The following is an 11,190-nucleotide window of genomic DNA, read 5'->3' as shown; positions in this document are numbered from 1 at the left end:
CACCTCTACATTCTTATCTCAGACATAGTCGGTGCATTCGAAGAGTAAACAGACCGAAAGGTGAGGAACTGTAGGGAATTTAAGGGTTACACAGGATGGAGAAAAACAGGAAAAAATGCAGGATGATCGGAAGGGAGATTGGATGACACAGATCAGCGTGCTGTTAATAGCACATCCTCAGAATAGACAGTCACGGGGGAGCAGCAAAATGAGCAACTTTAAAAGCAAATGCGGTCTGTTTCAACGCTTCAGCAGATCCACCCACACAGAACTGACACCAATAAAACCAGTTGCTGCTGATGAGCCAAAAAATAATGATTTAAAAAAAAAAAAAACACTACAACCAAGGATCATATTGGAGTGATTCTCTGATTTCTACAACAACCACTAGGCCAATATTAAAATCACTATAATATTGTACATTATAAAATTGTATTATTGTTCCACAATGATGTAAATTCTTCGAACATGTCATGAATATGCAGTAATAAATCTTGCATGAAGACTAAGACAGGAGGAGGGTCTGCATGTGTCTTAGAGATCCTAACATACAGAGTCTTGCTTTGTGAGAACTAATGAACTAATCAATGCTTGCTTGTCCAATCTACTTGCAGCTACAACTGCGCTGTCATGTTGGCACATCATAAAACTATTTCCCTTGCTCAGACAGGCTAGAATTTGATTTCATTTGATTTCCAATTGATTTAAAGCTCCCTAGAGACCGATTTAAATCGTGAATAGGTTGAGAAACGGATGATCCACTCTGGCAACCCGGCCCACACAGAGCCTCACTCACTCCTCCGGCTTTCTGCGACCTTTGGACAGTCGGTTGTGATTTTATTCTCCAAGTTGGACCTCCGACGCAAACAAAGCGTGACTAACGCAATATACAGTGTGTTTGTGTGTGCGCGCGCGCGCGCGTGTGTGTGCGTGGAGGAAGGAGGGCGGAGGAGGAGAGATCCGGTTTCTCTCGTGCTCGTGCACGAAGGACGCTCTGTGAAGATGCTGTCCCTCGCGCCTGCAGCCCGGTGATAAACGAGCGCGTTTTTTTCTTCTTCTTCTTGCGGCACCGATCCCCGCCGCCGACGTGGGGACATGGACACGCAACAAGGTCGCGAGCGCGTCTGAATCACGCGCCTCGACCTCCAAAATTTCACGGTAGGACTCATTTATAGAAGGATTTAAGCGAGGATTTCTTTTTTACTAGGGGGGGTATTTTAAAGATTCTACAGTATATGCATGCATGCTTGGATGTATGATCTATAGGCTGCGTATAAAACAGCATAGTGCATGCACTAAACAGGCCAGTTCTAAAAAAATGTTTGCAAATATCAGGGTTATGTGATTTTATTAGTAAAGAAGCCTTCAAACGTCAAACGATTTTTTAAATATAATTGCAGTGCAGTGCTTTAAGAGCTTAAGAGCTCATATGAAATCTCACTGATGCTTGCCTTGAGATAAGCAGTGCCATCTTTAGTAAATCCAACCCACCTATGTTTAAAAAATAAATAAATAGCTGCATCCCATTAGCATCATGACTTGTCCTTTGTCTACAGCATAAAATCATAGAAACATACAACAAAGTTAACACCAACACCCCCTTCCTCCTCAGGCTTTCTGTGTAACAGGAAAATGCACCGCTATTACAAAAATAATAATAAAATGATCTAAAAAAAAAACACACACACACACACACACACACACACACACACACAAAGCAAGACAAGATATCTAGAAACGAATCAGAGGCGTATCATGCATCAAAAAGTCAGATGTAAATTATAGTGATGTCCAGAATGATGTGCAGAAATGTGTCAGAGATAATACATCACAATGCTGAAAGCGTACTACACGTGTACAACTCATTCTTATTCCGCGTAATGTTTTCCTTTCGTTCTTCCATAACAGCGTTATTACTTTTATTGAGTTTAATATTTTGCTTTACATGCAAGAAAGCCTATAACTTACCTGTTGATTTCCAAACAGTTTCACTATTTCTTAAAAATAAAGACAAAATTGTGAATTGTCTTTATATTAAAGGAGCACATAGTATAAGAGCACACACGAATATTCGCCTCACACCTCTAGGGTCGGGGGTTCGATTCCCACTGTGGCCCTGTGTGTGTATGTGGAGTTTGCATGTTCTCCCCGTGCTGCGGGGGTTTCCTCCGGGTACTCCGGTTTCCTCCCCCAGTCCAAAGACATGCATGGTAGGCTGATTGGCGTGTCCAAAGTGTCCGTAGTGTATGAATGGGTGTTTGATTGTGTGCCCTGCGATGGATTGGCACCCTGTCCAGGGTGTACCCCGCCTTGTGCCCGATGCTCCCTGGGATAGACTCCAGGTTCCCCGTGACCCTGAAAAGGATAAAGGATATAGAAGATGGATGGATGGACGAATATAGCATTTATTTTGTCTCCTTATTGAAGCTGAGCCTCAAAAACACATCACATGTGTAATTTGAGTAATTTGCATGTTTCATCACAACATCATCACAGTGAACTGATTATGTAGGCTATTAAAGAACAATGCAGTAGCTCTGACAATCTTATCATTAGTGGACTAGTTTATTTAGCTATGGTAAATAGATCTGAGATGTTTATTGTTTTACATTAAAATGGACTGTTTTTGTTGAGCAAACTTACACAAAGCAAAGATTCTTATAAGTTATGTGTTCTAGGAAAAATGGTGTTTCTTACAGTACTTAATAAGAAAGTGTGCCTCCTTATTATTAACTTTTCTAGTATCTACATTTAGAAGAGTGGCAGTTTTTTTCGACCCAAACCACCTGGTGGTCTCCATGAAACACTATACAAAAGAAAAATACCTTTTGAATCTATAGAGGCCCAGACCTCAATGTCCTCACAGCTAGTTCCAGCCCTAATCAAGACAACTATACAAATGACTGTATGTTATAAGGCAAACTAGAACTGACATTTTATGACAAAAAATGTGAGTGGTGTTCATCTGTGCAAAATTCGCCACTGAAATGCAGTTGCGCATGCCAGTCAGTAGGGGGCGCTTCATGTGTGTACGCGTTTGTTGAAGCGTAAATAATTTGGTACTAGTGCTAGTCAGGTGCCAAAGATTTTCTATAGAGCTCAATCTAACAGTGTATCTGTTTGCCTGTTTGCTCATTTTATGTTAGTGTGTATTGTGACACCCAGCGGGAAATTCCACACGGGATCGATCCTCAAATGGGATTTTCTGATTATCTGGGACCTAGCCGAACACTTGGACATGTCACTCATGTCTGTGTCGCAAAAATTCTGAAACGGAACAATCCGGGTCTACTCCCCAAGGCATTCCGGGTCTACTCCCTAAGACGTACAAGAGGATACATTATACGAGCATGTCAGCCAAATGACGTGCGAGCTGTGACACCCATGTTTTATTCCTCATTCATTCCCTATGGGCCATAAACATGCAAATTTTTTGTCCGCTGTTCAAACAGTGTAAGTCTGATAGCTTATAAAAGTCCTAGCACATCTTTTCTCTATAAGCATGTTCGCCCCATACCGCCAGGGTTTGGGGTTCGAGTCCCACCACTGCTCTGTGTGTGCAGAGTTTGCATGTTCTCCCTGTGCTGTGGGGGTTTCCTCCGGGTACTCCGGTTTCCTCCCCCAGTCCAAAGACATGCATGGTAGGTTGACTGGCATGTCCAAAGTGTCCGTAGAGTGTGAATGTGTATGTGCGTGTGCCCTGCGATGGATTGGCACCCCGTCCAGGGTGTACCCCGCCTTTTTCCCCATGCCTCCTGGGATAGGCTCCAGGTTCCCCTGAAGGGTAAGCGGCACAGAAGATGGATGGATGGATTTGAGCCTTCACTGATGTCCGTCACATAAACGGTGTGGGACGAATTATGTGCCAAAGTTTTCTCCAGAAGAAGAAGAATGTGAGATAATGATAGGGATGCTTTGCTACGCAAGCACCACTAATTAAGCTTAAAAATTGTTGTGGTTTAATTTTTCTCCGACCCGCACAAGTCACGCCAAATACTGACCGTTTTTTTTTGTTACTTGTGATCAGGGCCGTAACCCGGCTCAAAATTTTCGTGAGGTTGCATTAACGTGTTATTTTATCAGTATAATCCATCCATCCATCCATCTTCTATACCGCTTATCCTTCCTTCAGGGTCACGGGGAACCTGGAGCCTATCCCAGGGAGCATCGGGCACAAGGCGGGGTACACCCTGGACAGGGTACCAATCCATCGCAGGGCACACTCACATACACACTCACACACCCATTCATACACTACGGACACTTTAGACACGCCAATCAGCCTACCATGCATGTCTTTGTACTGGGGGAGGAAACCGGAGTACCCGGAGGAAACCCCGACCCTGGAGGTGTGGGGCAAACGTGCTAACCACTAAGCCACTGTGCGCCCTTATCAGTATAATATGTCAATAAATATATCACAGTGCAAAATGTGTACTACATCACTTACATTTACGTTTACATTTACAGCCTTTATCAGACGCCCTTATCCAGAGCGATTTACATTCATCACCTGCTAATTTAAAAAAACCTCCATTATATTCCTTCCGTTGGTCCATAAACTGTCCAGTTAGTTGTTAGTTTTTCATTTTATTGAGTTAAATGTTTTGGTTGAAGTGACAGCCTGTTGATTTGCGACTTACGCTAGATGATACTTTGCCATCAGTACACTAGTTAGTAATGAATTTGATCTCGTTCGTTGCGTGGTGTTGATGAGTGACGTTACACAAAACAACAACTTCGAATTGACCTGGCGTTAAGTGTTTATTTATAGCCCGTTATGGAAATTGTAGCTTTACCTGATCGGCTGTGTAAATTTGAAAACTTGAGATGAGCTACGTGAAAGGTAAAAAAAAAAAAAACCTTTGTAAACTACCGAGGTCCAGACCGCAGCGTCCTCATAGCTAGTTATAATGTGATCATGAAGAAATATGTGAAATAACAACAAACTGGAACGGTTTGTGTTGCTATGAACCGCATTGCGTCTTCTTCATGTCGTCCCAGGGGTATGCTTGGGGTAAATTTTGCACTCAACCACATACAATATGATAGGAATACTGATTCAGATAAAAGAGGCTGAGAGTGACTGTGAAGTCTTGCATGCATGCTATCTCTCAGGGTTTGAGCCAGGGCTTTAAGGTACCATAGAGACTGTTTACATTTGTCATAACATTTCCTTTATAATGTGATGAGTTACAGTTCAAATGATTTAAAGATGAAGAATTAGGGCTAGATTGTAATATTACCAATTCATATTATTTTATTAAGATTATATATATATATATATATATATATATATATATATATATATATATATATATATATATATATATATATATATAAAAATATATATATATATATATATATATATATATATATATATATATATATATATGATATATCATATATACATACATATCATATCATATATGTATATATGAATGATTGAAAACTCAAATAGAATAAAGTCCAACCATCCTCACATTTGAACAAATGTCTCATTTAGACAGATTGGATCAGAGATTAGTGTGCTGTAGTCATGAGCGCTAGAATATCAGGCCATACAGGAAGTTAAACAATACGAAAAGATGAAAAGGTCTGTTATAATGGTTACAATAGTGTTAAGATTAATATAATTAACTGATGGCAAGAGCAAGAGTAAAAGTGTTATTAGTACAATGTTAGTAATAATCATAATGGTTTCAGAAAGAATAACAGCCTGTTGATGATGATAATGATAATAATGATACTAGACCTCTAATTGCATAGTTCATATTACTCTTTAAAGAGCAGTTTTATAACACGGCGAGATTCAGACTCTGCATGTGTCCAAAGCAGGGTTTAGAAATGGAATAATAATAATAATAATAATAATAATAATAATAATAATAATAAAAACCTTCTGAGCAGAGTCAATATTTTAACCGTTCTTGGGTTCTAAAATGAAAAACAGGTGATTTCTGTTCCTTTTACACAGGCTGTATGTAAGCCAAATATATGAAAATATTAATAATGTCACATACACACCAGATTGTGCCGCTCTTAAGTGATACAAAATTCTGTTTCTGGTTAAAACTGAAACTGAAATGTATCGCCAACAACACGCTTACTTTGAAGCACTTCCATAATACAGCAGCCGACTTCTCGTTTTACTTTCTCATCTTGAAATAAATTATATCGTGATGTCTCACTTCTAGGCCAAAGTGAGAGTTACAGCCCTTATGAGATTTCTCCCCTCTGGGAGAACCCTTAAATGTTCTGTGTAGAACCTTAGAAGAAGTAGAACCCCCCTAATGGAAGTCAGAAACCAAAGAATCTTTGATTCCTTTGAAAACTTCTGTAAGTGTTTATGAAATACCTGCATTTTTAAAAAAGAAAAAAAATCTCCTTGTGTGTTTCTCTTTGGATGGTTAAGTGTTCTAGTATCCTTCCTGCTTTGGACCTTTTCTGAAAACAGAACCTCTCCATGTTAGGGTTCTACATACAGCGTATAGGATGTCTGAAGAAACCTTGTTTTTTCAGAATACAGTTGTTTAAAATGGTAAATGTGTGTTGTCTTTCAGACGGGAGGCACAATGAGCGAGCAGGTGTCAGTCACCCCGAGCTGGCTGACCCCTGACCCCAGCTGGGTCAGCAGTGGTGGTGGGAGCACAGAGAACCTGACGGCTGGAACGCCTCCTCCACTTGCTGTTTTACCCCCGGAGTCTTCTGCTGAGCTGCTGGTGAACCCGTGGGATATTGTGCTGTGCACGTCGGGTACCCTGATAGCCTGCGAGAATGCCCTGGTGGTCCTGGTGATCTGGCAGAACCCGGCTCTGCGTGCTCCCATGTTCCTGCTGATCGGTAGTCTGGCGCTGGCTGACCTGCTAGCCGGCGTGGGTCTGGTGCTCCACTTCACCTTTGCCTACCTGCTGCGCTCGGACTCGGCCCAGCTGCTCACGATCGGCCTGGTGGTGGCCTCGTTCTCTGCCTCTGTTTTCAGCTTGCTGGCCATCACCATCGATCGCTACCTGTCGCTGTATTACGCGCTCACGTACAACTCAGAGCGCACAGCTGCCTTCACCTACACCATGCTAGTGCTGCTGTGGGGGGCGTCCTTGTGCCTTGGTCTGCTGCCCGTCACCGGGGTAAACTGCCTGAGTCAGGAGGATGCCTGCAGCGTGGTGCGACCACTCACAAAGAACAATGTCGCTGTTCTGTCCGTGTCCTTCTTGCTGCTCTTCGGGCTCATGCTGCAGCTGTATATGCAAATCTGCAAGATCGTAATGCGGCATGCGCACCAGATCGCCCTGCAGCACCACTTCCTGGCTGCCACGCCGCACTACGTCACGACGCGCAAAGGCGTCTCCACACTCGCCATCATCCTGGGAACGTTTGCCGCCTGCTGGATGCCTTTCACAGTCTACTCGCTTATTGCCGACTACACCTACCCGCCGTTGTACACCTACGCCACGCTGGTTCCCGCCACCTACAACTCCATCATCAACCCCGTCATCTACGCCTTCCGTAACCAAGAGATCCAGAAGGCGCTCTGGATGGTGTGCTGCGGCTGCATCCCGGCCAGCGTGGTGCAGCGGGCACGGACGCCCAGCGACGTCTAACGTACACGTCTCTTAGACTTTGCATGCTGTTGTGAGACAAGGGGATATATGTGTGGCCCTTCTTTTACGTCTTCCCCTTATTGTGATGTAAGTTCGACCACTGCCAAATGGCCTTCGTACCCCCTCACTCTGGTGCCACCAAACTGCCACCAAAGCCTACCTTTTCACGGCAAGCATCTGTACATAAAATGTAGATAAACTTGCTGTTGTAAACAGTGCGTGCTCCTTTGAAAGGCCTCAGCGGCATCCCTCAGTGAGGGAGGAGGCTGAGACGAGGGGGCTCGCTCTTCTCTGCTGCATTCTGAACGTGTGCTGAAAACCAAGCAGCCATGGGGATCTAAAAATAGCCGAAGCGCTCACTGATCCGCGCCTCGCATCATCCGCTGGAGAGAAAAGCAGCGTCCATCTTGCTTTACCCTGCTTGCTATTTTTGTGAGGGTTCTTTCAATTATATTCCTTTAAAGACCCTGACCCAAATGTGCCCGAATGTACGCTGTCCTCCAAATCAGAAGACCATGAAGAGCTAACATGAATGAAACCCATTGATGCCTTTATTTTGAGTTCTTGCCACAGGATGACTAGCAGTGGTTTCCTCCTGCATACAGGGCGGATGGATGCAAACTGCACGGATATTAAAGCAGTAGCGTATGAATGAGTAGGGGGTTCACGTTGAATGAATGTACGCACTAGTGATGTTTGTTTAATTCAGTCGTGTTGTGTCAGATTTAAAATGTCCTTTGTTTTTCCCCTTCATGCTTTACTTCCAGCTGAGCTCCAGGCTCAGTAATGGCCAATAGAAAAATTAACAAATTCATTTATATTAATTGGTAATTAATATTATAATATATATATATATAAACAGAGCAAGATTTTCAAGGGCTACTTAACAAAAATACCTAATAACCCTTATCACCAGAAAGTGAAGTATTCCCTGGAAAGCAAGCAGCTGATGAGGAAGATAATGAGAGCAAACACAGATGCTGCTTTATAGACAAAAACCAAAACAAACCCCAGGTTAGTTAGTTAGCAACACTGGTCTCCTCTGACATCATTGGTTTCGATGATGAGGGAGGTTATGATATGTGCTTGTGAAAATTAGCTGATGGCAACATTCGAAGAAAGAGCTTTGCTAAGCTGCTGTTCCTCAAAGAAATAGTGAAGGGCGAAAAATTGCACAAAGTGCACAAAAAATGGTTTTTGTGTGTAAATTTTGCACTCGAGCTATAAGGTTCAGTATCCACAACACCACCGAGAAGATTCTATGGAACGTATGGTTCCTGTTTGAATCAATCTCAGTTTGAAATGTAATATTAGTGTCATTTAAACTCTTTTTATTTGAGGCAATTAAAGCAAACTGTTCTACCCTCGGAAAAAAAAGGGGGTTCCTCGAAGGTCGATTGAATGTTTTTCGATGTTTAAAAGGGTTCTAGTTGGAATGTTTTATTAGAGGGAAATTGTTTGTAGGGTTTTACCAGATATCTCCCTGAAGGACAAGCTGTAGAAACTCTCATGGTTTTAGATGGAACTTTTTGGATTAGTGGAAGCTTATGACCGTTAATACAAATAGCATCACGTGTATACCCTGTAAACACTTGGAGAACCCTGAACAGTCATTGGCTTGTTCTTCTGGGGGAACAAAGGACCTTTAAATACCCATGGATGGACAATTTTGCTATTTGGTTATAGACACACACCCTGTCTGAACCTGATACTAGTTTTCCCACTAGGGGAACCCTAAAACAATGAACCTTTAACTATCCGAAAAACCTTTGAGAAAAAAAAACAAAAAACATTTTCAGTACAATTTGGTCATTTAGTTGTTTCGCATATTGTCTAGATCTGTTACTAAATCTATCACGCTTAGGCTACATCCATGTTAATCCGGATAGATTAGTTTTAAAACGCTCTCCTTCTACACTGCCATGTTGCAAATGTTTTCCCAAAATAGCTCATGCACACGGAAACGTCCGAAAACACTTAAATCCTTATACTGTACGTGCGTAAAAACAGAAGTTGCCCTCGTGTTCCTCTGCCGAACTGCAATCGCGAGCGAACGTTCCATCCACTTTGAAAAAATCTGAAGGTTGTACAAAGTGCTACCAAACTGGATAGCAGGCACAACAATTGCGGTACGTCATCGTCCACCATCTCGTTTGTTTCGAGTTGAATGGGTCACTCGACCGCGTCACGTGACTTAAAATACGTCTTTGTATTTGAATATCTCTGTTTTCTCAGTCCACACCACAACGTAAAAACCGCGTTTTCGAATTTATCCACTTGGGAGAGCGTTTTCGAAAAAAACCCCTCAAAAACGCCATCTCGTAAGACCAAGACCAAAACGTACAGAAAAAAGACGCGCTTTCAAATTGATCCAAATTAACGTGGACGTAGCCTTAAATATTCTCTGATTTGTCCCTCTGGGGAAACCGAAAGGTTCTATGTAGATGAACGAATTCTTTGGTTGTGACTCGTGAGTTGAGGTCGGCGGTCTTAGAGCGCATGTGATTTGCGAGCAAAGAAAGGCGAAGAACAAAGTTCTGGCTGTTTGACAAAATGTTATACGACGAGACCAAACGTACAGGACAGCTACAAATACCGTAGCGATGACGGCGAAACGTTAACGAATCGTGCAGGTGGATAGAAAAAATATTGTTATTATTTCGGGAATGTTTGCGTATATGCGAGCCTGTTTTGTACACGAGCCTGGATCACGGCTGATCGAGGGCGTCCATCTGTCCGTTTTCTGTACCGCTTATCCGTACTGGGTTGCGGGGAACCTGGAGCCTATCCTAGGGGGCATGGGGCGCACATGCGGCGGGGGACACCCTGGACGGGGTGCCAATCCATCACAGGGCACCGATGACGTAAACAGAATGTCGTAGTCATTTGCTTTAATCACGGGCTCAGTGTAGTCATAATCTCCTATAAAAGTCGCTGAAATCACTCCAGCCAGCTGGACTCACTGACAGGTTGTGTGTGTTTAGAGGACCTTAACCATCCTTTTTACCGATTTTAAGAGCGTAGAAACCACATTCGCACGATGCTAATTGGTGTACAGATGTTTTTCCCCTATAGCTCCAGTGCAAAAATAGCAGAATTTCGAATGATAAACTGCAATGTTTTGGCTGAAAAAAGTTTTTCTTCCCAGAATCGCACTATAATCATGCTTATATATAAACTCCTGCTCTCAAATCCGACTCCATGAGTAAGCAATAACCACATTCTGAGTGTTTCACCGGAATGATAGCAATATTCCAGCAGCAATAACAGCTTCGTCCAGCAAGTGGGAAATATCACCATATGAAAATATGACTCTCCAAGAGCAGACTCGGTTCCTTCCCGTCAGTGTAACATGTTCATGCAGTTTGCATCTGCCGTTGTGACTCTGACCTGTACCTGTACCGTATGTCATGTCTCTGTATGATCGCGTTTGTTGCATGACGGTGTGTATGTGCATGCATGCCTATGTGTGTGTGTGTCATGCTAAAAAGCCTGTCTCCCTGAAGGCATGCAGAACGGGGTTAAAATGTGGTTTAAAAAAAGCTCAGTCTTCCTGTCATTCAGAGACGTCGCCTCTTGAGCCTCGGCC

The 11,190-nt window shown here is 42.8% G+C and overlaps 1 protein-coding gene across 1 annotated transcript; it reads left to right on the top strand.

The window, feature by feature from the left end:
- The first annotated feature begins 6,571 nt into the window (after window positions 1-6,571).
- Window positions 6,572-7,863, top strand: gpr12 (G protein-coupled receptor 12). The gene has a single exon (XM_053675027.1). The coding sequence runs from the start codon at window positions 6,576-6,578 to the stop codon at window positions 7,599-7,601; it is 1,026 nt and encodes a 341-aa protein (XP_053531002.1). The 5' UTR covers window positions 6,572-6,575; the 3' UTR covers window positions 7,602-7,863.
- The last annotated feature ends 3,327 nt before the right edge of the window (window positions 7,864-11,190 follow it).

This window comes from Ictalurus punctatus, chromosome 23 (genome assembly GCF_001660625.3).
Source record: "Ictalurus punctatus breed USDA103 chromosome 23, Coco_2.0, whole genome shotgun sequence".
NCBI classification, from domain to species: domain Eukaryota; kingdom Metazoa; phylum Chordata; class Actinopteri; order Siluriformes; family Ictaluridae; genus Ictalurus; species Ictalurus punctatus.
The sequence above is the reverse complement of the archived record's forward strand: the minus strand, read 5'-3'. Positions and strand labels throughout refer to the sequence as shown.

Bases quoted from the DNA above. Each gene is read 5' to 3' on its own strand.
- gpr12 (XM_053675027.1), top strand. From the start codon at position 6,576: ATGAGCGAGCAGGTGTCAGTCACCCCGAGCTGGCTGACCCCTGACCCC.